The sequence below is a fragment of the Nuphar pumila genome, chromosome 11 (genome assembly GCF_984573655.1).
Source record: "Nuphar pumila chromosome 11, dmNupPumi1.hap1.1, whole genome shotgun sequence".
In the NCBI taxonomy this organism is placed as follows: domain Eukaryota; kingdom Viridiplantae; phylum Streptophyta; class Magnoliopsida; order Nymphaeales; family Nymphaeaceae; genus Nuphar; species Nuphar pumila.
The window spans coordinates 108,097,072-108,124,559 of NC_143259.1; the positions used below are offsets into that span (position 1 = coordinate 108,097,072).

At 39.0% G+C, this 27,488-nt stretch overlaps 1 protein-coding gene across 1 annotated transcript in view; it reads right to left on the reverse strand.

The window, feature by feature from the left end:
* LOC149822746 (UDP-N-acetylglucosamine diphosphorylase 1-like) overlaps positions 1-26,994 on the reverse strand; it is a 70,208-nt gene extending 43,214 nt beyond the window's left edge. Inside the window, exons 1-7 of the mRNA XM_089981240.1 lie at positions 26,802-26,994; positions 26,506-26,560; positions 26,192-26,343; positions 24,910-24,949; positions 4,607-4,699; positions 4,425-4,537; positions 4,272-4,346 (exon numbers count right to left, since the gene is read on the reverse strand). Of these exons, the coding sequence (XP_089837366.1) occupies positions 4,272-4,346; positions 4,425-4,537; positions 4,607-4,699; positions 24,910-24,949; positions 26,192-26,343; positions 26,506-26,560; positions 26,802-26,924 (651 nt within the window). The 5' untranslated portion in view covers positions 26,925-26,994. The remainder of the gene's footprint in view (positions 1-4,271; positions 4,347-4,424; positions 4,538-4,606; positions 4,700-24,909; positions 24,950-26,191; positions 26,344-26,505; positions 26,561-26,801) is intronic.
* Positions 26,995-27,488: the final 494 nt, after the last annotated feature.

The window sequence follows — 27,488 nt, forward strand, 5'->3', positions numbered from 1 at the left end:
CTATTTATTCTTGTATACCAAATCTTATATCCCCGAGGTTCTATCACTTTTGCCTTCTCACCTACCCATTTGATCTCTTGTAGACATAAAATATCAATCTTTCTCCTACACATAACATCTACTAACTCTACCAACTTACGAGTTAAAGACCCTATGTTCCAAGTGGCTAACCTAATTTTATGGTCTTGGACTAACTTCTTTACCCCCACCCGCCCAACAAAGTGAGGGAACCCTTGCCTATTTGACACCACACCCGGGCGCCAGTGTGACGCGTCGCTTCCAGGCGACGACCTAGCAACCTTTGCCCATTTATCACTGCCTCCGGGCCTATAGAGTACAGCGCATCGCTCGGTAGGGAATGTTTACATAATTGGAAAATATATGAGATTAACCAATAAAAGTTAAAATATATAAGATTATTCTAAAAGTATGAGATTAACATATAAAAGTAACTAAAAAACTGATTACATAACTAGAAAATATATGAGATTAACCAACAAAAATTAAAATATACTAAGAAACTGATTACATAACTGAAATAACTGGTAAATATATGAGATTAACCTACAAAAGTTAAAATATATGAGATTATTCTGAAAAATATGAGATTAACATATAAAAGTAACTAAAAACTGATTACATAACTAGAAAATATATGAGATTAACCAACAAAAGTTAAAATATACTAAGAAACTGATTACATAACTGAAATAACTGAAAAATATATGAGATTAACCTACAAAAGTTAAAATATATAAGATTATTCTAAAAAATATGAGATTAACATATAAAAGTAACTAAAAAACTGATTACATAACTAAAAAATATATGCGATTAACCAACAAAAGTTGAAATATATTAAGAAACTAATTACATGACTGAAATAACTGAAAAATATACGAGATTAACCAACAAAAGTTAAAATATAGTAATACACTAAGAAACTTATTACATAACTGAAATAACTGGAAAATATATGAGATTAACCTACAAAAATCTTTTTGATTATGTCTTAGAAGTTTTTTTGTAAAAAAAAAAAATGCGCCTTGAGGCACAGAGGGCCATGCCTCAAGGCGAGGCGCGCCTTTTGCACCTCAAGGCGCATTTTCGATAACACTGACAAATATAAAAATAAAATTATTAATGCAAAAATGCTTAGAACAAGCATTGAACCAAATGAGGGTGAAAGCCCTCTATATATACAAGTCAAGGCCTTTGGGAGCTCCTAAGGATATTCTCAGGAATACAAAATTGACTATAAAGAAACCTTTGCACCATTAGCTAGGATGACTAGTGTTAGGACTCTCATAAGCGTTGTATCTATTCAAAAAACGGCCCATATATCAACTTTATATTAAAAATGTACTTCTCAACAGAGAATTAAATGAGGAGGTTTATATGGATCCTACATCGAGATTTGGTGTTGAAAAAGGTAAAAACTCTTAGACTTAAGAAGGCCTTGTATAGTCTTAAACAAGCTCCTAAGGTCTAGTATGATAGATTTAGTAATGTTATGACTTTTCTGGATTTTAATTTTTGCTATACTAACACTACTTTTTTGTCAAAAGTACAGGTTTTAAGGTTGCTATATTTCTCCTGTGTGTATATGACATGATAATAATTAGAAGTGACAAACAGGGAGTTAGTGATACTAAAAATGTTTTAAAAAACATTTTGATATGTTTGATTTAGGCTTGTTAAGATATTTCTTAGGTATTAAAGTTGCTTACTCTCCCAGAGGGTATATTTTTTCTCAAATGAAGCTTGTTGCCGATATTTGTGTTAAGTTTGGCATTTCATATGATAAGAAAGTGGAAACACTTGAAGTGATCAATGCAAAATTAAGGCTTGAAGATGAGACTCTTCTCAAAGATCCCACACCTTATCGACAACTAATCGGGTCACTCACTTGTCTATCACTAGACCAAATATAGCCCATGCAATTTACTCTGTCAGTGAGTTTCATCATGCTCCGACTACTGGGAACATGAGTGTTGTATTAAGAATTGTCAAATATATAAAGAATATTATAACTAAAGGGTTTTTCTTATCCTCATCTTCATCTTTGGATTTACTTGTTTATACTGAAGCGGTTTGGAAAAAAAATCTCAATGATAGAATCTCAACTACTGGTCTTTGTGTTTTCTTAAGATATTCATTGATTGCTTGGAGATGCAAAAAACAACATAAGGTATCGCAATCATCAAAAAAAGATGAATATAGAACTATGGCTACGACAACCATGGAGCTTGTATGGTTACAGAATCTTTTCAGAGATATGGGAGTCGTCATCTCCAAACCTTCAAAGATGTACTGCGATAATAAAAGTGCAATTTACATTGCCAACAAACACACCTTTTATAAGCGCACCAAACTTATTGAGATGGACTATCACTATGTTCGTGATAAGTTCTTGAGAGGAACTATTGAGTTCTTGAGAAAAACTATTGAGTTGTTGTATGCCACATCAGAATATCAACTTACAAATTTTTTACCAAAGCTCTTGTTGCACCTCATTTTCTATTTCTTCCCAACAAACTTTCGATTATCACTGTAAGTTTGGAGGGGGGTGTTAAAATAGGTTTTATATATATATATATATATATATATATATATATATATATATATATATATATATATAGTCTTGTAATTTGTATTTCCCTTTAGGGGTATTTTGGTTTGTTCACTACATGTAATAGGTATTGTTCACTAAAAACAGTTTCTTGTTTTTTATTAGTTTTATTTTTTGTTTTCTTTTATTAAAATGAGCATGGGCTCTATGGTCAAAAGACCATAGTCATTGGGAGCTCCCAAATAGAGCCCAATGTTTTTCATTATGTATAAATAGGGGATGATCCCCTCTCTTGTTCTCAATGTTTTTCTTAAGCATTTTTATTCAACAAATATAATATTTTTTACATTCTTGTGTTTATGTTTTAGACTTTTTGAAGTATTTGTATGCACTTTGTCCTTTCTTGGACTTGTGTATGTGCTTGTGCACTTTGTTTTATAATTCCGTGTACTTCATTATGCGCCTAGCCCACCTAGGAGCAGCTTTTGACAACTAAGATTATAACAAATTAAGCCAATTAGGAACTGCTAATGAACTAACTACATAATGCCCAATATCCTAAAAGGTAATATCTTCATTATCATCATCATTTCTCTGTTCTTCCCTATATAGTTTCTAGAGATACATCTTGGGTCCTTTCCACGTCTTCATTGGTATTTATCTTTTCCTAATTCCTTCTACTTGCATTGTGTCAAACCTTCTTCCAAGTGCAGTGAATCTTAGACAATGATCCTCAACTTTCTTTCTTTTATCTGCAAGACAACTAACATCTTTCAATATATCCATTTCCAATTACCCCTCTTTCTCACTCCATATATCCAAGCTTAATACATGCATCTCCGCAAACATGCACTCAAATATATCCCTTTATAATGACGAGGAACCCTTGCCGAGAACTGGGTCACTTAATGGGCCCGCTTCCTGCGAGGCAAACCTTGGGTGGCATCATCAACACCCAAGCCCTTATGAAGCCTACCGGTTAAAGGCACCCGCACACCCAGTGGGAGTCGAACCTGGTACGAAGGGGTCAACAACTTCTTCCCAGGCCTGCTAGCACTCCAGCGACCAAGGCAAGTGCTGTAGGCTTTGTAAAGAATAGACTGATTCTCATTAGTCGTGTACTTCAGGGACATAATGGTCCATTGTTGTATTTGTTCTCTTGAAGTCATTATGCATCACTTATGAGGGTAGACTCATCTTTTATCTAACCCTAATGTAGTTTTAATATACATGTTAATGAGAATAGAAAACCCACAGATGAGATTACGTGGGATTGGCTGCACTCTCTTTGTCTTCCTTCTCCTCTCTCTCTCACACCTCCTTGATTCAGGATTGGCACCGGATTTTCAGGCTCTGCTAGTTTTGTACACTCAAATATATCCTTAACAAAATATCATGCCATAATAAGAATTTATAAAATCCATGAACATTGACTAGTCTAATGAATTATGCGTCAGTCTGATAGGGTTGATGTGCACATGTATGGACCACAAAATTAACTTGCATGCTATTCCATGGCTGACCTAATTCATATCAGTAAAGTAGTTTTTGTTTTCAAATGCCAGGATTCCACTTCATTACAGATAAAATTCAAACAGGAAGTTATATTGTGACCTTCGAGGACAATAGTACAATAAATTTAGCATTTAATGTTCATGCATATCATAAAGAATGAGAAGAATGCAACAAACTAACCAACCTTATATGGCGTCTCCATGATAAATTTTCCATCTTTTGTTACACAAGGAAGAGTTCCTTGTTGGAAGAAACTAATCTGCATCCAGAAAATTCACACGTGACTACCAGAGAAAAATTAGGTAATTGAGATAAAGGATATGGAAATTCTGCATACTTGGTCCACCTCCAGGCCAAAGTATTTATGACTCTCAAAAAATTTACGAGTAGCATCATCTGTAAAAGGGCTAGTCATAATGTACCAATGAATAGGTACAAAACTAGCAGAGCCTACAATCAGAAGCAATTAGATATGATGAAGGATAAGCAGATACAATAGTATTGAGGAAGGAAGCATACCATCAGTAACAGATTGAGCTGCAAGTCTCTGAACACATAATATTCTCTCTGCCTGAAGTTGAAAGAGTGACTTGCCTGAGGGAAGTCCAATATCTAAAATTGTATCAACAAAAAACACAATCAGAAAAGGCCTAAGATGGAAATCCACAAGTCAAGAAAATACAGGGTTATAAATAGACATGATTACCATTGTTCAACAACTTAAATATCTAAAATTGTATCTAAAACAACTTAAATATAACTAGCTACAAGCCTACAACCAGCCACTTCTTAAAGCTTACTTACAGAATTTATACTAAATAAAATCCAATGAATTTTTAGCTAAGTTAACAAATAATCAGGTTTAAGTGACATATGTGAGCATGCGTTGACAACAAAAGATAATCAAATTACTTCAAAAGATAGATTCAATGTTAAACGGGCGCAACCAAGATGAGGATTTGACAGCAAGTGAATTGCAGCTTCTTCAATGCTAAAGAGAAATTTTGAAGAATTAATATTCTAGAATGTCGGTCCCAAGCCCGGATAAAGGAGGAGGGTTGCGGTAGGCCAGTGGCAACCAGCATAAAAACCTAGTCACACCCTATGAATATGAACCAATATGAGAATTTCGTTGGGGCGTTCCCTACTGAGCGACGCACTGTACTCTATAGGAATAAATGGGTAAGGGTTGCTAGGTCGTCGCCCAGAAGCGACGCGTCACACCGGCGCCCGGGTGTGGTGTCAAATAGGCAAGGGTTCCCTCACTTTGTTGGACGGGTGGGGGTAAAGAAGATAGTTCAAGACCATAAAATTAGGTTAGTCACTTGGAACATAGGGTCCTTAACTGGTAAGTTGGTAGAGTTAGTAGATGTTATGTGTAGGAGAAAGATGGATATTTTATGTCTACAAGTGTAAAACCCAGGTCCAAAAAAAAAATTTATTGGACCCAGGTCGGGTCGGTCTGGACCCGACCCAGGCCTATTCTTGTTAGGGTTTTAAAACCTGACTCAGAAAGAGGATTTTAAAAGAAATCATCTTCCTGAGCGCCGCACCCCACCCGCGCTTTCGACCGGATAAGGGAAACCCATCGGGGTTTCCCCGATTTTCGCCCCCCCTCAAGCTCTTTAAGAGCATCGCAGGAGGGCAAGGGGAGGCATGCCTCCCTCTCGAGCCTCCTCCTCCTCCTCGCTCTCCTTGTGTCACGACAGCACTGCCGACAGCCGACGCCGCCAAGCTTCTCCCAGATACGCCCTTCCATTCTCCTCCCTTCCCCTCTGATTCTCGTAGAGAATGCGGCAGGAGGCCGACAAACAGTGTCGTGCCCTCCCGTTTCCTCCGTGACCTGCCAAGAGGTCGGCAGAAGGTCGGTGGCCCCTGCCGCCGCGATCTCTCTCTCTCTCTCTCTCTGGCAAGGGTTCGTTCCCCTGCCATCGCTCGATCACCGGCGGGTAGGGGCTCGCCCTGCCACCTGGGTGTTCCCGGCAGGCAGGGGCTTGCCCCCTGCCGCCTCGTTGCTGTCGGCAAGGGTTCGCCCCCTGCCGCCTCGCTGTTGTCGGCAAGGGTTCGCCCCCTGCCGCCTCGCTGCTGTCGGCAGGGGCTCGCCCCCTGCCGCAATGAATCAACGCTCCTTCGATCTCATGGTCCACCACACAGTCTTCAAGTACAAATTACAATCAAGGAGCTCCAAAGCTTTGAAACCAGGAAATAAAAGAGGAAAAATACAAGTAGATGCCTCTTATGGGCTTACAAGAACACAATGACCACTTATGGGGTCGATACAAAAGCACATACACATAGGCCACTTATGAGCTGAATTACAAGTAAAAAAATATTGAATATTATTGAGAGAGAGAGTTCTTGAGAAAGCATAACCCTTCTAAGGGGAAGCACCCCTTTATATACACATACACAGCCCTATTCATGGCATTTGATAAAAAATGCCCAATACAAAAAAGTAAATTACAAAACCAGAAAAATAAAGAAAAAGAAAAATACAAAGTGACCAATGTGCCCCTAATGGGCACAGCGGCCACAACCTATTATATATCAGTGAAAATGTAACAACCCCAACTCATACCCTTTGAAAATGCGGAATATTTTTCTTTTTTATAACAGTGCGGAAAACTTCGCAGAGACCTGGGGTCCTCACAGTTCCAATTCCAACTGAATAGCCCAAACACTACAAACGAACTTACAACCATCATCCATAAGAACCAAAACAATTTCTTTATTTATGAATAAGAGTGAATTTCAGAGAGAATGTTTTATTCGACTGAAAATAAAGCAATAACTGAAAAAGCAAGAAGGATTGAAGTAAAAGAAAGAGCCACTTTATCCCCTGTTGAAGTTGTCAAGCCCAAGTATGACTCTCATCCTCTTCCAGTAGTCAGTTCAACCTCATTGTTCACCATTCCCTGTGAAAAACCAACAAAGTAGGGTGTCAGAACCGAAATTCTGAGCACAGCTACTGTGAAATTGTCTATGAAGAGACAATACACATACAAGCATAAATACTTTATAAAAGAAGTGTACGAAGACACCCTCACAACACTTGAACAAAATACGCAAAAGCGTAAAAATAGCAAACATGCAATAATGCATGTATTTGATAAAAGGAACAAATGCTTGAGACTCTCAAGCTTAGGAATTACAAGGGGGAACACCCCTATTTATACAAGTGCCAAAAGGTGCAAAGGGGGGGCTCCCAAAGGAGTCGTTGGGGAGCCCCCAACAGAAGCCCCCAACGACTCTATTGGGGGACCCCCAATGCACTTTAAATAATAATAAAAAGAAAAAGAAAAAAAGAAAAAAGGATTACAAAAAAATAAATAAAAAAATTACAACATATTCCAAATGGAATATGCGCAAGACAGGAAATTACAAGAATACCCTTTTCGGGTAAGAATATATAAATATATATATTTATATATATAGAGATATATGTACATATAATATATTATATGTAAATGTATCTCTATGTATATAAATATATATATTTATATTTACAATAATGATTTTAGGAGACACATTTTAACACCCCCCCTCAAACTTACTGTGTGATAACCGCAAGTTTGTCAAGAAGGAAGTGAAATCTGGGCGAACATAGAGCTTTTGTGAAGAAGTCGGCAAGTTGATACTCAGACGTCACGTATGGTAGATCAATGACATTCTTCAAGTATTCTTCTCTGACATAATGACAGTCCATCTCTATATGCTTTGTTCGCTCGTGAAAGGTGTGGTTCTTGGCAATATAGATTGTACTTTTATTGTCACAGCATAGCTTTGTTGGTTCTTCAACAACCACTCCTATATCTTCCAAAAGACGTCGAATCCATACAATTTCCATGGTGGTAGATGTCATGGCTCTATATTCGGCTTCAGTGGATGACAAAGAGACCTTCTGTTGCTTTTTACATCGCCATGAGATCAAAGATTCTCCTAAGAAAATACAAAAACCAGTGGTGGAGTGACGGTTACTAGGGTCACCTCCCCAATCTGAGTGAGTATAAGCGAGCAATTTTAATTCAAAGGAAGAAGATAGAAATACTCCCTTGTTCATTGTTCCCTTCAAATATCTGATGATGCGAAGGACAACACTCATATGAACGGTTGTAGGAGCGTGCTGGAACTGACTAGCGATGTGAATAGCATGCGACAAGTCGGGTCGAGTAATGCTAAGGTACATTAGAGAGCCTACCAACTGCCTGTAAGGAGTAGGATCGGTTAGGGGAACACTGTCGTCAATCTTCATTTTTTATCCCACGACTTCAGGAGTTTCGCATACTTTGTCATCAGAAATTTCTTATTTGTCAATAATCTCACAAGCAAGCTTAGACTGAAATAAAAAATAACCACATTGCGAATAGGCAACCTCAATTCCAAGAAAATATGTCAGAAAACCCAAGTCTGACATCTCAAATTTTGAAGTCAAGACGGACTTAATACCCTTGACTCCTTGAACATCATCACCTGTAATTAACATGTCATCAACATAGAGTAATAGAATCACAATTCCTGCATTAGATCTTCTAGTAAATAGAGCAGTGTCAGTATAACATGAGAAAAAACCATTTTCAAACATTACACTGGTAAACCTGTCATACCAGGCCTTGGGGGCCTGTTTCAAACCATAGAGAGTCTTACGAAGACGAAGAACTTTATTTTTAGGAATCTTCATGCCTGGTGGAGCATCCATATATATTTCTTCGTTAAGATCACCATTTAAAAAAGCATTTTTCACATCCATTTGAAAAATGTTCCAATTTTTAATAGATGCAATAGTAATAAGACATCTAACTGTAACCATTCGGGCTACAGGGGCAAAAGTTTTCTCATAAACAATTTCATACTCTTGCCCATACCCTTTAGCAACTAAATGAGCTTTATACCTTTCCAAGGATCCATCACTTTTAGTTTTAACCTTAAAAACCCATCGACAACCTATAGTTTTCTTTCCTATGGGTAGAGTTTGGAAATCCCAAGTTTCAGCCTTTTTAACGGCATTAAGTTCATTTTGCATAGCTTCTTGCCATTCTATACATTTTTTGGCTTCTTCAAAATTCCTTGGTTCAAAATAAGAGTGAATGGCACTAAGGCAAGCCCTATATCGTGGTGAGAAAGAATCAAAAGAAACAAAACGAGTTGGAGGTCTTCTATTCCTTTCAGATCTCCGGTGGTCGATAGTAGGAACAAGCTCACTATACTGGTCAATAGCACTTCTAAAGGTGTCTTGGTTTCTACGAGAGTAGTTTATTGGATCACTTGAAAGTCTACTTTCTTGTTCATTGAGTGAGTTATGTTCACCAACGTCACCATCATTTTCCTCATCATGATTTGATGATACATCATCATCACTAGATATATCATCATTACTAGACAATAGATCAAATAGGAAGGAATAATCAAAATTCTCTTGTTGAGAAACATTTTTTTCAAAGCCACTTTCATTTTCCAAAAAAGTTACATTTCTAGAGACATATAACTTATCATCTTGAAGATCATAACAACGAAACCCTTTTTGAGTTTCGGAATATCCAAGAAAAGCGCAAGGGATAGCCTTGGGAGATAGTTTGTCATTCTTATTCATAAGTATAAAACACTTACACCCAAAAACTCATAATTTATTATAATCTGGCTCAAGTTTATATAAAATCTCAAAAGGGGATATTTTTCCTAATATCCTAGATGGCGGGCGATTTATCAAATAAACAGAAGCAAGAGTTGTTTCTGCCCAAAAAATTTTAGGAATATTTTGAGAAATAAGGAGGGTCCTAGTGGTCTCAATAATGTGCCTATGTTTTCTTTCGGCCAACCCATTCTGTTGAGGAGTTTTAGGACAAGACCTTTGATGGACAATTCCATGATTCTCAAGATATACTTTAAATTGATTGGAGAGATATTCCCCTCCAGAATCACTCTTAAATATTTTTATACTACTGTTGAATTGATTCTTGATCATTGAATGAAAGGTTTTAAAACACGAAAAAACTTCATGTTTGAACTTAAGAAAATAGATCCACGAATATCTGGAAAAATCATCCACAAAAATGACATAATAAGAAAAGCCTCCTTTTGAAGTCACAGGTGCGGGTCCCCAAACATCCGAATGAACAATTTCGAATTTTTTAGAAGAGAACAGGGTTCTTTGCTCAAAAGGTAAACTTTGCATTTTTCTGAGAATACAATCATTACAAGAAAATGAACTTTTACATAGGTCTTTTGCAAAATGTAAATAAGACAACTTGGTGATATTAGGATGACCAAGTCTTTTGTGTCATACATTTATATCTTTGTTTTGGGCCACATTACAAAAGGATTTTGGAACTCGAAGAGATTCCATATAGTATAAGTCTCCTTTTCTAAAGCCTTCCCCAATCAATTTTCCGGACCGGCGATCCTGTATTAAACATTTATCACAAGAGAACTTAATATCGCAACCATGGTCCGAGAGTTGAGAAACAGAGAGAAGATTTAAGTTTAGTTTAGGTATAAATCTAATTTTTTGAATAAAAAAATCTTGAGTTTCGAAATTAACTATACCTTTAATTTCAAGAGATGTTCTATCCGCAGTGGAAACAAAAGAGGAAGAAACATTTTTTGAGAAATCGGAAAGTGAAAACATGTTTGGGGACATATGAAAAGATGCATCGGAGTCCAAAAGCCAAGAGACTTTACCTGGAAGAGATGAGGTAGACACGGCGGCACCGGAGGTAGCTCCCTTGAGTAGAGGTTGAAGGGCTTCCACTATTTGATTTAAAGAGAGTGACCCACTTGATGATGCCTCATCCTTTTGTGGAACACCGGTGGTAGCCATTGCGAGAAGCTTTTTCCATTTGGGACATATGGGTTTGATATGTCCGGGTTCTTTACAAAAATGACAAATAATTTTCCTATAGTCCCTTTTTCCTCTTGGCCCACCATTTTCACCTTGATTTTGTGGTTTAAAATGAGGGGGACGATAGGTTCTTACATTGTTCCCGGGTCTTGATACGGCATTGACCTCATTACTTTCTTCATGATTACAAGGAACCATAAGAACACTTGATCATTATTTACATAAACTCATACGAGTCTCCTCACCACTTAATTTGGTGAGTACATCTTCAAGAGAGGGAGGAGAAAAAGAGGATAGAAGAGAGGACCTTATTTGCTCAAATTCGGGCCTTAGCCCATTCAAAAAATTGAAGAACCGATCTTCTTCAAGTTGCTTGTGACGGAGTTCAATTGCTTCTCCACTCCATTTTGGCTCAAGTATGGCGAGCTCATCCCAAACGGAGGAAAGATCGGCAAAATATTCCCTAATAGTCATTTCACCTTGAGTAAGAGAGAGAGCCCTCTTTTGAAGATAATACTTATGAGATAGGTCCCTCGATGTATACATTTTTTCAAGATAATGCCAAGCTTCCAATGCCTTTTTTAACTTAATAATATTGGCATTAATCTTGGTTTCAATGGATGAAAAGAACCAAGAAAGAATCTTGAAATTCTTCATTTCCCACTCATCGTGCTTCTTAGAATACTCTTCAAGAGCTCTAACCCTTTCTTCTCCTTCAAGAATCTTGATCTCACTTCCGTTTACCACGGTTATTTTGGGTTCCGGTTCCGGAATTGTGCCTTGCACATAACCCTTTAGTCCCTTCCCTTTTATGTGAGCCTCCATGTTTCCGGCCCAAATATGATAGTTGGACCCATTTAATTTGAAGTCAAGAGTAAAGGGAGACTCTTTTTCGCCCATTATGAAGTAGAGAGAAAGGGAGAAATGGCGTAACAACACAATATCCCAAATGCTAGCTTGCGCAAGATTCTTCTAAAATATTTGAGAAGCAAGATCCACCACTTCAACCTCCAAAGATCCGAAGGCACGCTTTTCGAGGTACTTGAAAAGAAGAGGATCCCACAATCCTCTATCACCAACCAAGCTCTGATACCATGTGAAATTGTCTATGAAGAGACAATACGCATACAAGCATAAATACTTTATCAAAGAAGTGTACGAAGACACCCTCACAACACTAACAAAATACGCAAAAGCGTAAAAATAGCAAACATGCAATAATGCATGTATTTGACAAAATGAACAAATGCTTGAGACTCTCAAGCTTAGGAATTACAAGGGGGGAACACCTCTATTTATACAAGTGCCAAAAGGTGCAAAGGGGGGGCTCCCAAAGGAGTCGTTGGGGAGCCCCCAACGGTCACATTTGCGACCTTTGGGGGGCCCCAACGACTCTATTGGAGGACCCCCAATGCACTTTAAATAATAATAAAAATAAAAATAAAAAAAGAAAAAGTAAAAAAGGATTACAAAAAAATAAATAAGAAAACTACAACATATTCCAAATGGAATATGCGCAAGACAGGAAATTACAAGAATACCCTTTTCGGGTAAGAATATATAAATATATATATTTATATATAGAGAGATATATGTACATATAATATATTATATGTAAATGTATCTCTATGTATATAAATATATATATTTATATTTACAATAATGATTTTAGGAGACACATTTTAACAGCTACTTCTAAAGAAACCAGGTGAGACAAAGAACGTTGATAAGATTTCATATAATGATTTGAGTGAGTGCAGATATAACAATTTGCAGTGTCTAACAATTCATACATGCGACGGATTGCATATACTCACCAGTCGAGAACAGTAAACAGGTACTATATATCAAGAACTAAATAACCAAACCTTGCAGCCTGCTTTCAGGATGCAAATTACATACCACCACCATATCATGTCATGATATAGAGAACAATTCAAATATGCATGATCTAATGTATAACAGGAAGATGCATGACTTCTTTTCAATGCATGAGTCCTTTTATTATCTTACCTTTAAGTTTTTTTTTCCTTCGCATATGCATGCCCTATTAAATGCACGCAACTTTAAGTTTCGTTTTTTAACTATTGTTGCCCGCGGATACACCAAACGGGTACAATCCCCGAGGTTAAGTAGGTTCTTAGGGTAGCTTAACACACAATTTATATTTTATTACTGGGTTCCAACTTAGCCCTCGACCGAATTACCTTCGAAACATTAGACCTCCACATCTAATGTTGGGGACACAAGGGACACCCCACGCCCACAAGTGTCACTTCCTTGGTACCAAAAACAATCACAGTTGTGACCAAAACACCACCCCCAGGTACAGTGGCGGACTCTCCCTAAAACCGTGGCCAGGAGAAAGAACCTCAATATCGGGTTCAGAGGACAATATTTTAGCACACGGAGTTTTTGTATGCTCACAGTTTCCCCAAGACCGTATCTCTAAGATCTCTATTCTCCAGATGGAAGATCCCAGAACATATATTACACTGTTCTTTATTATGTTTTTAATTTACCTCAATTCTTTAAGTTTGCAACACCATATGCAAAAGTAAAGTGAAAACCCGCATCCTCCCTTGCGGGAACCCTTACGAAACGTCAACCCGTAAGGACAACTAGAACAGTGTAGTAGTGTACCATACCAACTTATGCGGTTTAAGTGATGCAGTCAAAAACATATCTGAAAGGAAAACAAACCCACGGCTCTCCAGGCCGATGATGGTCCAATTAGATCATCGGTGCATCACATAATAAAACCAAGTAGTGTTTATTCATAACACTAGGCCAATAGTGCCAAAAGCATGTGCATTCAAGCAAACATAACCCAACCATATGCATGTCATTTTTCAATCATATGCATTTTCACTATGTGTGGTACCTACATCATATACATGTAATAACCAATGCATATCTCTTTTGAATGTGTGAGTGTACATGTAAAATTTCACATATTCATCAAGCATACATGCTCAAGAAGAAAATAAATAACTGAGTCATGCTGACATTCATGATTCATAAGTATATAAGAACCTTTATTCAAGATTGTACATGCCAAACACACATAGATTTCATATATGCACATGCACTGAAAACCCATTCACAAATGCGTGATACTTAAACATGTCCTATAAATGTAGGCACATGAAACTCTTTATTCATAACATTTGTTGACATTTGCAGATATGAACATAACAGGGATTTACTATGGAACTCATTCCACTTAGCTTGGCAGTTTATTACTATTATAGAATTTAATTTAATACTCATGATATGGAGTCGAAAAATGCATTAGAAACACACACTATATGCAGTTTGCTACCTTAAACCAGGAATTCCATCATTTACCACATGGTGACCCCCACCAGCCGATGCGATCGGATTTATACACGCAGCCGACACTGTAATGGTTTTATCACTTGTTATAGAAGTGACAACTGAAAAATATAAATTTTAATATTGTGCATCTCGAACTGCACTCCTATTGTTACAATGTGAATACAATCTGATCAGAGAACTTACTGGGTGTTACTTTCCAAATTCTGTAGCCTTGAGCATAAAAAGAATGCACTTACAGAATGTAAAAAAAAATAATGTATATACTAAAACCATTCGGTGTGACTGGAATTTAACCTGCCAGTGAAAACCCTTCCAAACTTTTGAAGGTATACAGAAACCGGTACATATAACTTGTTTTCATGGATCCCCTAAGGTTATTAACACCTAGTGATATAATTAACATTTAGTAACAGATTATGGATTAACACAATGTTATTAATCTACAGAAGTATGATGTTACTAACACCTAGTGATGAAATCTTCATTCACACGTCCCACAATTTACCTGTGTCATAGTATGCACCATTTTACGATAAACCATCAGATCGTTTTAAAGAGTTTTAACCAGAGCCAACAAAATACATACGAATGTACAAATGTCCAGTCCATACCTAACCTCCTCTATAAGACAACAAAAATAGTACAGTCATGCGATCAGAATGTTGATGGAAGTTATGTTAAAGATTTCTTCATACTATTTTAATGATGGCTGCAAGAATCCTCATCTCTCAGTAGAAGGCCTTAGAAGTCCAACAAGAAAATGATATAACTTCAAGTTCCATGTAACCACGATTCTCAATAGATCACATCTACCGAACCCCCTTTAATCGCAAATCGACACCACTCTTCCGTATTTAGTTTATCGAGTCCCAAAATAGGGAACCCCCAAACCTGGGGTCATCCATTTCAAGAAATCAAAAACCCCACGACTGGGGCTATCCAAATACCTCAGCCGAACCCCAGATCGATTTGATTTAGGGATTTTTACAGGTTAGGGTTAGACAAGAAAATCCCCAAAATCGATTCGGTTTGGGATTTCCGGTTTAGGGTTAGGCAAGGAAACCCCCAACTCCAGGTCACCGCTACCGGAAAACCGTGACTCACAGAGTTGGGTTTTCCAACATCCAAGAAATGCATTGACATGCTCATAACGTGCAGAAAGAATCGGTATGCCCCCCCCCCCTCGATTCTTGAAGAAGAACAGCCCTCTAAGGGTGTTCCTTTGATTTTCACCACAAATCCATACACGGAACCGAATCCATATTCGATTCCTCACACAGTTTCAAGAGGAGCACCGTACCTTTCTCCTATGAGTTTTTCGGTGACTGGAGGCTGCAGGCGCGAGGGCAGGGTTGGCTGAGGTCAAATCTCTCTGTTGTCGAGCTCGGATCGATGGGGAAAAACAGCAAGGAGGTGGAAAAAAAGGGGCTTCTCTCGTCGAGGGTGGAGCAGATACCCAAGTGGGAGGTCGTCGGCGACAATGGCTCCGGATCGACTGGCGGCGGCGGTTGTTGCAAGGCAGGGAGCGCACGAGAGAGGGGAAAGAAGAGGGCCGAGTGAAGAGGGCGAAACCCTCTCCACCCCCTCCTTTTATCTCACCGACCCCCCCTCCTCCATCTTCTCCGCGAGACGTGGGGTCGGTTACAGAAAAGACCAAAATACACCTAATATGTACTTACCTGTTACAGCAATATAAAGTAAATATATACATATTTATGTGTATATATATGTACATACATAGATAAGTATATATAATTATATATACTTATATTACATCTTAACAAGATTAACTACTTGTAGTGCACCCACATAAGCATAAACAATAATCATATTAATGACAACAGCAACGTTGATGATGGTGATGCAAAAAAAATGCAAGTGGTTGGGAAAATGAATGCTGGCAGCAAGGTGCTGGATGGATAGTGATATTTAGAAGAAACTTCAAAATTGGTGAATTCGAGGAATGGCTCAATATAATGAAGCCTCTTTCCAAAATAAATTTGATGGAAAAGGCAGGACGAAGTGTAATCGTGCTTTGGTGATTCAGGTGACTTAATGGCGGCCTCTTTTTACAGGTCAAGCTTAGACCCTGGGGTGGAATTATGACCAAAAAGAACCATCTGAGATTATGATCACTCTCCTAGAGTGAAAATCTTCACATGGTTAGTTTCATTGGATAAAGTAGATACCAAACCAACCTAAGAAAGAATCATTTTCATGGGCCCAGTAGATATGCACTATGCTGTCAGAATGAATAAATTGTTTATCATATTTTGAAACATTGAGTTTTTCCAAAAAAAAACTAAACATGTCATGAACTATGTCACATGGGTGAGGGTGCGGGTGCGGGTGAGGGTGAGGGTGAGGGTGCGGGTGCGGGTGCGGGTGCGGGGATGCGGCACTTCCAAAAAACCTGGGTGCGGGGGTGCAGCAAAAATATAAAAAATTATATATATAAAGTCCAAAAGTTGGACATAAATAACCCTGGGTGCGTTGACTGCAGCCAGGGTCAGGTTGACTGCATTGGGTGTGGCACCTAGTTGGAGAATCCCTGTGACATATAGGGCAAAAAAAAAAATCTTGGCAAATTTTTTTTTAAGTCTAAAAAATTGGACCAAAATGACCCTGGGTGCGTTGACCGCACCCGCACCCGTGTCGCGTCGACGCGGGTGCGGCACCCTGCTAGCCGAATCCCTGTGACATAGGTCATGGCCTAACTTGGAGGTGTTGTAAAGCTGTGTCGGGCCGGGACTCAAGCTTGACCCGGGCTCTCGAATCTTCGCGAGAGCCTGCGTCTTTAAAAGACGCAAGGCTCAGAGGAGCGAGGGGTAAAACCCTCGCCACTCTCTCTCTCTCTCCTCCCTTTCGTCTCCCAGTCTCTCCCGTGCTGCCGCCGGCGATCGGAGCTGCCGGCGACCAACCCAGTTCGGCCTCCTCCTCCTCCCTGTGTTTGGCAGACACCTCGACGACCACGAGAACCCCCCCCCCCCTCCTGTGTCTCCTCTCGCTTCCCCTGCAACCACTGACGACCCGCATCGAAGCTCTGGTGAGCCACCGCCCTCCCTGACACCATCTCTCTCCAACCTCGTTCGCCGGCATCCTCACTATCGTCGCTCCCCTCTTTGTGTCCATCGGCATCCGCCTGAGTCATCGCCCTTCTCCTTCTCCCTCGTGTTCTCTCTGCTAGTCGTCGATGACATCGCCAGCCGTCGGTTAGTGCTCGCAGGTATTGACCCTCCTCCCCTTCTTTTTTTTTCCTTCCTATCGTCAGCAGGGAGCGAAGCTCCCTGTGTCAACTCGGCTTTCCGGTAGGAGGCTCCGCCCCCTGCCTCCAGTGGGTTTTTCGGTAGGGGCGAAGCCCCTGCCATTTTGCCTCAGTCTTCTCATGTTTGGCAGGGGCCTAGCCCCTTGCCTCTGTTGCTTGGTTCTTCTGCCGACAGGGAACGGTTGCTCCCTGTCTCTATCTTCTCAAATCTGGCAGGGGCCGAGGCCCCTGCCTTTGCTGCTCTGGCAGGCAGGGAGCAAGCCTCCCTATCTCTGTCATTGCCTGCCTGGCTGGGGTTAGGCCCCTACCCCCTTCCTGTTGTTCGGGCATGCAAGGAGCCTTGCTCCCTGCCTCTGCCACCGTATGTCGTTGTTGCAGTCAACTTTCAGCAAGGCCCTGACAGAGGCCTTTGTTGTTCCAGCAGGGCTCCCTGCCTTGCTACCTCTGTTGCTCTTCTGCAGGGAGTTGAGCTCCCTGCCTACCTTCGTATTTGGGGTCCGGTACCACTGCAGGTCTTACCAGACTCACTTCTCGTTTGTATTATGGCATATTACTAATGTTCTAAGCATCGCAAGTTGAACGGTGGATCCTGCTCGCCCTCCGTGGCTCGAGCTCGTGCTTACCTACGCCGCAGGCGTACGAGGACCGCAACCCCTCAAGGTAGGGGATTATTGCGTAAAAGGACAATGAACAGACAAATGCTAAAATAAGAAAAGATAACTAAAATGTGGGAAAGGAGTATATACGTATGCGTATAATATATATATATATATATATATGTGTGTGTGTATGCTTTTAACTCCAGGACGCGGTTTTGCGAACCTGGTCCTTTTTAATTTCTGCATTTTACTTTCATGTTGCCCGCCGCGCTATATGTGCTCGGGCTTTTTAATTACAATCTTTTATGTTCCTACTTTACTTCCAGGATGCGGTTTCACGATCCTGGTCTTTTTTTACGTTCTTGCACTTTTCTTTCTGTCTTTTTGTTTCATGTTGCCCTGTGCTTTGCGCCATGGCATTTACTTGTATGTGTATGCCTTTTTAACTCCGGGACGCAATCCTGATCCTTCATTATGTTCTTGTTCGTTTCTTTTCTAGCTTTTCATATTATGATTGCCCCACGCTTTATGCGTCATGGCTTTACTTCTTGCTTGTGCTTTTCGTCAGTGTTTTAAAACTCGTCGAGTCAACTCGTTGACTCGGCTCGGCTGGCCCCTCCAGCGAGTCAACCCGGCAAGGCAAACTCGGTTTGCCAAAACTCGGGCTTGACTCGGCCTGACTCGGCTTGACTCGGGCGAGTTTTGGGATGTTTTAAATTTGTTTTTTGAGTTTCAAATTACAGTTTCGAAATATATAAGTACATATATTTTAACAAGGGTTACCCCCAGATTTTGTATAAAATAAAAAATAAAAATCATTTGAAGATAAAAAAGCATTTAAATCCATAGAATAAAATCGCCATGTTGTTCGAACTACTGTTCACCCTGTGTTATCAACTTATTCTAGCAAAATATTTTAAAGAAATGATTCTCACTATATATGGCGGGTCAACTGTGCCTATGGGAAGTCACATTTAGGTTTCATCATCCATTTGTTATGTGAACAAGCATTGTACATATTCAAATATTAGTAGTCTTTTTATAGTTGTGCCATTAATATATTTCTTGCATAGTTTTATACATGAGAAAATTGCTTATTTATGTTGATATTGGGCATCCTGTAAACTTTCAATATGCACATATATCCCTGTTTTACATTTATGGATTTGTTAGAGAGAGAATTAAAACTTTTAAAACAAGCTAGCATATATGATTGGCCATTTTAGGAACCTTAGGTAGTAGAAGACTGAACTCATGGTGACCAAATCCTCTAATTCAAGTCATGAATTAGTCAAAGTGCTTGTATAGATATCAAATCCAATTATTCAAGCAAACCTCTATAGCTCTTTGCAGTTGTTTTTATATTCTTACAGACATTTGGAGACTATGTTTACTCAAAAACATGGTTTCAGACAAATTATATATTGTTTTTCTTTTAAAATCAAAAGTTAACAAAACCCGGTCCGAGTCACCCAGTTGACCCGCCGAGTCACGAGTCAATAAAGAACGAGTCGAGTTTCGAGTCACGGGTTTTAAAACCTTGCTTTTCGTACGTTACTTTCCTGTTGTTGTTATGCTTTACGTGCCCAGGCTTGCTTTCACACTCACTTTTTGCATATGTTGTTTTGTCCTTACGTTGCTGCCACACTTTGCACATATGCTTTACTCTTGCTTGTGATCTTATCTGTTGTATGCTCCTTTACTTGCTTACGCTTATCGTTTAATCGAGATACGACTTCGTGTCTCATAAGTCACCTTTTGTACTTGCTTAGTTAGGGTACGATTTTATACCTCGTGAGTTGCTTACGTATTTGTCTGCTTGTGTGTTTTGATGGTCGAGGTATGATTTCATACCACGTGGGTGGCTTGTCCGTTTTACGCTCGAGGTGCAGCTTCGCACATCGAGTCTTGCTCCTCGATTTGCCATTACACTATAATGTGCACGGGTTTGCCTCTTGTTAGCTTGCACTCCCTGAGTGCAGCTTCGAGTGTATAGTGTATATTGTTTCGCTTATTTGTTTTAAAAGTCACGACGCACACTTATGCACTTCGGTTCTCCAAAAATGATGGTTTTTAGGTGCAAACCTATTTTCAAAATGTATAGCTTTGTAAAGCAGATTTCAAAAGCCTTTTTGCGAGATAGCGGTTGAATCTCCCAAATCAATGTATTTGGGAGAAGTGTGTTACAACTTCAGTTCGCGTATCCGATACAACTCGAATAACCTTGTTTAGGAGCATGTGCATGAGTGGGGCAAGAGTTCTATTGAAGAACGTGCGCCATCGCTAGATCGGTGCTACATTACCTCTGATGCGAGACCTAGTTTCTAGGCTTTCTGGTCAAACTAAGATAGTTGGCGCACTTTCTTCTTTCGCGAGATTATGGTTGATGAATTTCTTTTGAGAAATCCATGCTCCTCCCCTTGTGGTCGTACTCTTAGTCATGTACGATATGTTTGGACTACGAAGAGCAGGATGAGAGGTCTATAGTCACCTCGAAACGTGTATTGACACTTTAAGGTAATCTTGTAATGCTGATATTCGCCTAATATGCAAGATGCTCGTGACTGTCTAAAGGACCCGAGCATGATAAGTTGAAACTCGAATGAGTTCACTGTGGACTTCTGTAAAACAGATGTGTTGGGGGATTTCCTGTGAGAAATGCTTACCCTTCTCATCGTGGTTGTACTTTTGAACAGGTATGTTGCATATTGCGGTGAGTAGGATGAAAGGTGTGTGGTTGCCTCGAACACGCAATGGCGCGTGTAATTCACATAATGATAATTATGTGCCTTCACAGGGAAGATGCTCAAGTGAGTCGAAAGACCAGAGCATGTAGAATGGGACGACGGTTAAGAAACCCCCGTCGTGCCCGTTCAACATGGTTCATGAAGAGAGATGATGGATGGTACAAAACTCCAATGGACAGGCCATTAATGGCAGTCACGGGCAAAAGACCCGACTTCCCCGGTCATCGGAGGTTAGGGAAAATGCTACAAAGATAGTCACTTCTGCAGAAGTTCGGATGCATCCATAAGCCTTTGTATGCCTTTGGGGACTTACTCTCTTGATCACTGGTCGTCCCCTTAGAAGCGGACTCAGTCAGTCATTCGGGGTAGCATAAAATACATAGCATAATGGACTCTTGAATTGATCTTGGTTGTTTCTATGTTTCGTGCCTTGTGCGTACCCACAATAGCCAGCTAATAATGAGAACAAAATGTAACCTATGCACATGATTATGAGATATGCATACTATGACGTGAATTGCTTGTTTGCTCGGTAGTTCAGTATGCTACTCGTTGAGCTATGCACGCCTGTTGAAGCGTTACTCTAGCTGGTTAAACTGCTTACGCAGTTCTTTGCTAAGTAATAACTACCTTCTCATACTAGTTAAATGCTTATAATAATAGCATTATGCTAGTTGTTACATATTAGCATGTGACTTGCTTTACCCTTTGGTCGAACTGCTTGGTGCTTATTTTAATATAGCACTTGTTGGTTTGCATCTCTTATGATTGATGTGATTGCATATAGCTCATAATATGCTAGTTGTCATATATTGGCATATGACTTGCTTGGTTGAACTACTTGGTGCTTATTGTAATGTAGCACTTGTTGGTTTGTGTCTCTTATGATTGATGTGATTGCATACAGCTCGCAATCTACGAACTGGTTGCAACTAGGACTGATGTAGCCGCTTGTCTTATAAGTTGCTTACATATTGTGATATAACTATTGTCGTATGATTGCTTATCATGTGTAGCTTATAAATTGTTTGTAATGCAATGGCTTGTACCTTACGATTAATGTAGTTACTTGCCGATGGACTGAACTATTTAATGGTAATTGTATGTATTGCGAGCATTGTTATGAATGCTTGTCTTATTCAGTTGCTTTGTTTGACTGTTGGATAGAGTTAGTTACTCTTCACCTATAGAATCAGTTGGATTGCTATAGTTGCTTGTTTAGCACTATGGTCATTACCGATCCTGTATTTAGTTGTCTGCTTTACTAGAGTTTTGCTTACTCCACAACACGTTTGGTTCGTTCTGCTAGTCTTGTTTTTTCCTGTTTTATCTAGCGAATATCTTGTTTATTGCAGCCTTTGTTTCTTCTTGTCTTTTGCACTCCTACTAGTTTTTCGCGAGACTAACCCATTTCATGGGCAGGTGGTGTATAAGTAATACAGTCTGTGATGGCACGATGACGTGATGAGATCAAGATGATTTTCTTTTCCCTGATACTGAGCTCCTGAAGACATTTTGGTAAATATGGTATAGAGTTTCTTTGAAAGCATCTATTTTGATTAAAACTCCAAATTATTAAAACTGTATTACCAAACCTTCGTTCTTCTTTTCATTTCAATAAATATATATTTGAGTTGCAAATCGGTTTGTAAAGGGAAGTTTGCGTTGTAATGCGCCCAAGGTCCAGAGACTTGCTATTTCAAACTTGATTTTTCGTTGAACGCCTGTTTTAAACTCTAATAAATAACCGGTTTCAAAGCTTTCAATCTTTTTCATGAAAAGTTTCAAGTCCAGGATTTTGGGGCGTTACAGGTGTGGCTCGGTAATCTATCTTGCATTATGGAGCTCTTTTTTGGACCTAGTAAATTTAAGCGCACAAAATGTTGGTTGTTCTCAACATGATGGGTGATTTGGAAGGAGAAAAATAACTGCACTTCCAATGATAAGTTTTCATCTCTCATGGATTGATGTCCTATTTTGTGCAACAGTGAAATGGCCTAGTACTGATTTGTCATGAATACGCCCTATTTTCCCCCCCTAATCTGCTGGTACACTATCTAATTTGGTGGACATCTTGTCACCCATCTTACTCGACTTAAGCATATTGTTTCTTTCTATTGAAGAATGAGATACTTCCCTTTCTTCTCAAAAATAGGCAACCAATAATGAGGACAATGATGATTTGTGGTGGTATTTTTCTTTCTTAATAGAAAGAATGAAAAGAGAGAGAAGAGCATAGCATTTAGGGAACAACCCCAATGGTCCTATGACCCCTTAGGGTGGCATCAATAAGCATATAGCACCTAGGGTGGCATCAATAAGCATAAAACCCCTAGGGTTACCAGACCAATGGTGTTTGATGCTTAAGGAGTGATGCCAACACAGGGCTTACAGACTGAAGGCACCCTACGGGAGTAAGATAAAAGCTATGACACATAGACATGAACACAGATACAAGAGAAAGCAGACACAATTGGTATCTCTCTCTCTCTCTCTCTCTCTCTCTCTCTCTCTCTCTCTCTCTCTCTCTCTCTCTCTCTCTCTCTATATATATATATATATATATATATATATATATATATATATATATATATATATATATATATATGTATATATATATATGTATATATATATATATATATATGTATATATATATACAAAAAAAAATCAGGATCTCTGTTTCAAGCTGTTTTGACTTTTGACTGAATCTGACCAAGTAGGTCAGTTCAACATGATCAATTTGATAGAGAATGAAACATGGATTGTGTTCTCTTGATTAAAAGAAAATATAAATTTATCATGTTGACAAGTTTTGGTGCATTTACAACTGTGGATTTTTACATTGCATAGGAATCTTGTGACCCAAACACCGAAAAATAAGGATCTCTGTTTCAAGCTGTTTTGACTTTTGACTGAATCTGACCAAGTAGGTCAGTTCAACATGATCAATTTGATAGAGAATGAAACATGGATTGTGTTCTCTTGATTAAAAGAAAATATAAATTTATCATGTTGACAAGTTTTGGTGCATTTACAACTGTGGATTTTTACATTGCATAGGAATCTTGTGACCCAAACACCGATCTCCACTAAATGAACCATGTAGATCACATCTACAGGTATGGATTTGCAAAAATAGAATAAAATAAGATAAAAGTTGAGATTTACTAAGTTCTACATACAAAAGATAAAATATTGTAACAAATTTTGCATGCACACACACACACACACACACACACACACACACACACACACACACACACACACACACATATATATATATATATATATATATATAGAGAGAGAGAGAGAGAGACTAGTAAAGAACCCATGCAATGACATGTGATGGGAAAGAGAATGAACTATATACATAGTGCACAATATTGTGCAAAGGGACTGGATTCGGTTCCATTCATACAAGATCTGAACCCAAATCCAACATAAAAATAATAAATTCAGATCCATGTTCAGATCCAAATCAGGCATGTTTTTTGTTTGTAGAGAAAGAGAAGCAGGATATGACTGTAAATGATAGGTCATAAGAGGTCAGCATTCCCCTGCAACATACAAAACTGCAACATACAAAACAACAACTAAATGCACAAATTATTTTACAAATGAAGGTTAGTCTCCTCAGTCAAAGTCCCAGCATGTCTGATCGGCACCAGACTGCATTTTCCATGAAATGCATGGGAAGTCTGCTCCAACAGAGACAACAGGACCTAGGGAATCTTCATCCACTTTTTTCATCTACCCAAGTCCATGAAGCTAATGCAAATCCTGTACCACAAACCCCTTAGAATATCTAATTGTAGTCTTCAATTTGTTTTGTTCTTGAAAAAAGCAGAAAGTCACTATTGGCAGATTCAAGAAAACAAATTTGGCAGAATTTTCAATAAAAATGCATGCAGTGAGTAAAAGTATGGATATTCGTTATATGTATACAATAATCCAAGTATATACGTGGATAAGCAGTGCCTTTTTGCCAATGACATAAAAGCCTGTACAAATTCACACAATGCAAAAGTACTTACTAAAACATCCCTTAGGGTCTGAACTTCCAAGCCTGGTCCCCTGCAATTATATTTCAAAAACACAGTTGGAGAGGCAATGAGTGTAAGTGAATTGCTCAAGTTCTAGTAATCTGAACTTCTATTCGAATATAAAGGTAGATGCACAATGACAATGTTACCAAATTCAATCAGACAACCACATGATAAACCAGCAACATTTAAGCATATTTACCTGACTGCAATTCATAATATAAATATGCTATAAAGAAACAACTTTTGAATGGCTACAATCTACAGAGAGGATAGAAAAGGATGGAGGAACTAGAAGAGAAAGATAAGAATTGCTCAAAAACAGCCACTAAATATGGAGTTCAATCAATGAATCAATATATAGGGTTTATATTTGGTACAATCTATTGTACCTACAATCTAGTTTGGATCTCATGATGTGAGTTGTCTTGACACAATCTAACCTCATAGATTGTGTTCTGCATGCTCGAATTAGTAGGAATCAACCCTTGGATCATGTTTTTTCGACCAAAAAACATGTTTTTATGAGTTGGAAAAAAATGATGCCTTCATAGCCGTTGATTTTTGGATCGCTGGAAAAAACTGTATACAGGTCAGATTCTAGAGATCCAAAAGCCGTTCCCACTAAACAAAAGCCGCAGATCACATCTATGGTGTTATATGTGAGAAAAAGAAAAACAAGGAGGTTCTGCCCCATTTGCTAGGTCGTTTGCACATAGAGACTGTAGCAAATATATATATATATATATATATATGGGTAAATATTGGCTACTAATGAAGGTAAGGAACTAAAGAGTAGAAATCACTTTTCTCTTCAAAAATTTCCAATTTTTTGTAGGTCAGGATGTGATCTACATGGTTTGTTTAGTAGGAAACTTGTTTTGAATCATGTGATTATGACAAGTAATCAGGTTTTCATAGGGGTCCAAAAATCAACAGCCCACAATGTGCCAAAATTTCATAACTCAAAAGATCACATTTTTACATCAGAAAAGCATGATCCAAGGCTTGATCCTTATCAAACAAACCATGATGAACACATCTTTGTGGTTAGATTGAGTCGATACAACTTGCACCTATGATTTCTAGCTTGTTAGTTCCTTACCTTTATTAGTAGCAAATATTTTCCCTATATATATAGCACCATTGCTAGATCAAAGTCGTATAAATGTATAGACATGCAAAAAGTTTTTAAAAGAAAACGAAGGAGGCAAAAGAAGTAGGAAAACAAAAAAACAAAAAGAAAAAGAAAGACGAAAGTTTTCATCTATACCTGCCCTCCAGACAAAAGTAAAACGGCTAACTTCCCCTCAGAGATAGACTTCAAGCCCATCTTCCACCACCGCTCCCTCTCCTCCATCGTCCTGTCCTCCACAGTCGAAACACTCGACTCCGGCACTGGCTCATACGTCGGCGAAGGGTTACCTAAAAAAAAACACCAAACCGTTCCGATCCGATCACCATTGCTTCGATGTCCCTCACATTCTCGTTAAAATTGAAAAACGAAAAAAAAAATAACGAGAATGCGCGATCCGACTCTACAAAATCGCAAACAAATGTCCAAAGATCAGGGGAATTCCTTGCTACCTTGAGAACGGAGAGAACAGCGAATGATCCGGTCCAACCTCGGAAGATCCAAGCTCTGAACAAGAGCCACCAACAAAAAAAATCAAATTTCCGTCGCAATAAAATCAAATAGATCTAAAAAAACTAACATTTTCAACTTTTTCAGTAACAATAATCAGAAGATCTACATCTAATGCGAAAACAAAATCCTTCAAAGATATCCAAAATGTAACGATTCAGCGATCAGGAGAAAAAATCAGAGCATGCAGAAAAAAAAATGGAGAATGCAAATAACAAAGAAAAAAAAGAGCAATAACCTCAATGTCCTTGACGAGGAGGTCGCCTTCGTCAGGGGAGAGGTCGTCCCAGAGGGCAAAAACGTCTTCTTGGCCGTAGTCCTTCAGCCTCTCCACCAGAGACTGTGGGGGAGACGACGCCATCGTCGCCTCTGTGATTCCCTTCAGTAAACCAGAGAGGGAAGAGAAGAAGAAGAAGATGATGAAGCAGCAGGGGAGCGTGAGCAAAGCCAACTCAAACCGAATAATATTGCCTGTTGGCAACCGACAACATCCCGTTCTCACACAACCCTCATCGAAATCTCCGATTTGCCCTTGTTCTTTCTGAGTTATGACTTCAAGCATTGATTGGACTCGTAGTTGGGTGACCACCGTGTTAAAATATGTCGATATATTCGTTTTTGTGGAGCGTTAATAGATGGTGCCATTTTTTTTTTTTATGGTGAAAAAACTCGCCGAGAATCGGATAACTTAATTGGCACAACTTCTGTGATGTAAACCCTGGGTTGAGTCACCCACACCTAAGCCTAGGGCCGGTAAACGAACAGAGCAGCTGTGACTTGGCTCAGTTCGGCTCATCACGAACGCGTTCATGATCGGTTTGTATAGTTGATGAGCCGAAGCAAGAGCAGCTCGTTTATCTTAAACGAATCGAGGCTAAAAAAAAAGGTGTTCAGCTCAGTTAGGCTTGGTTTGATAGTGGTCGTA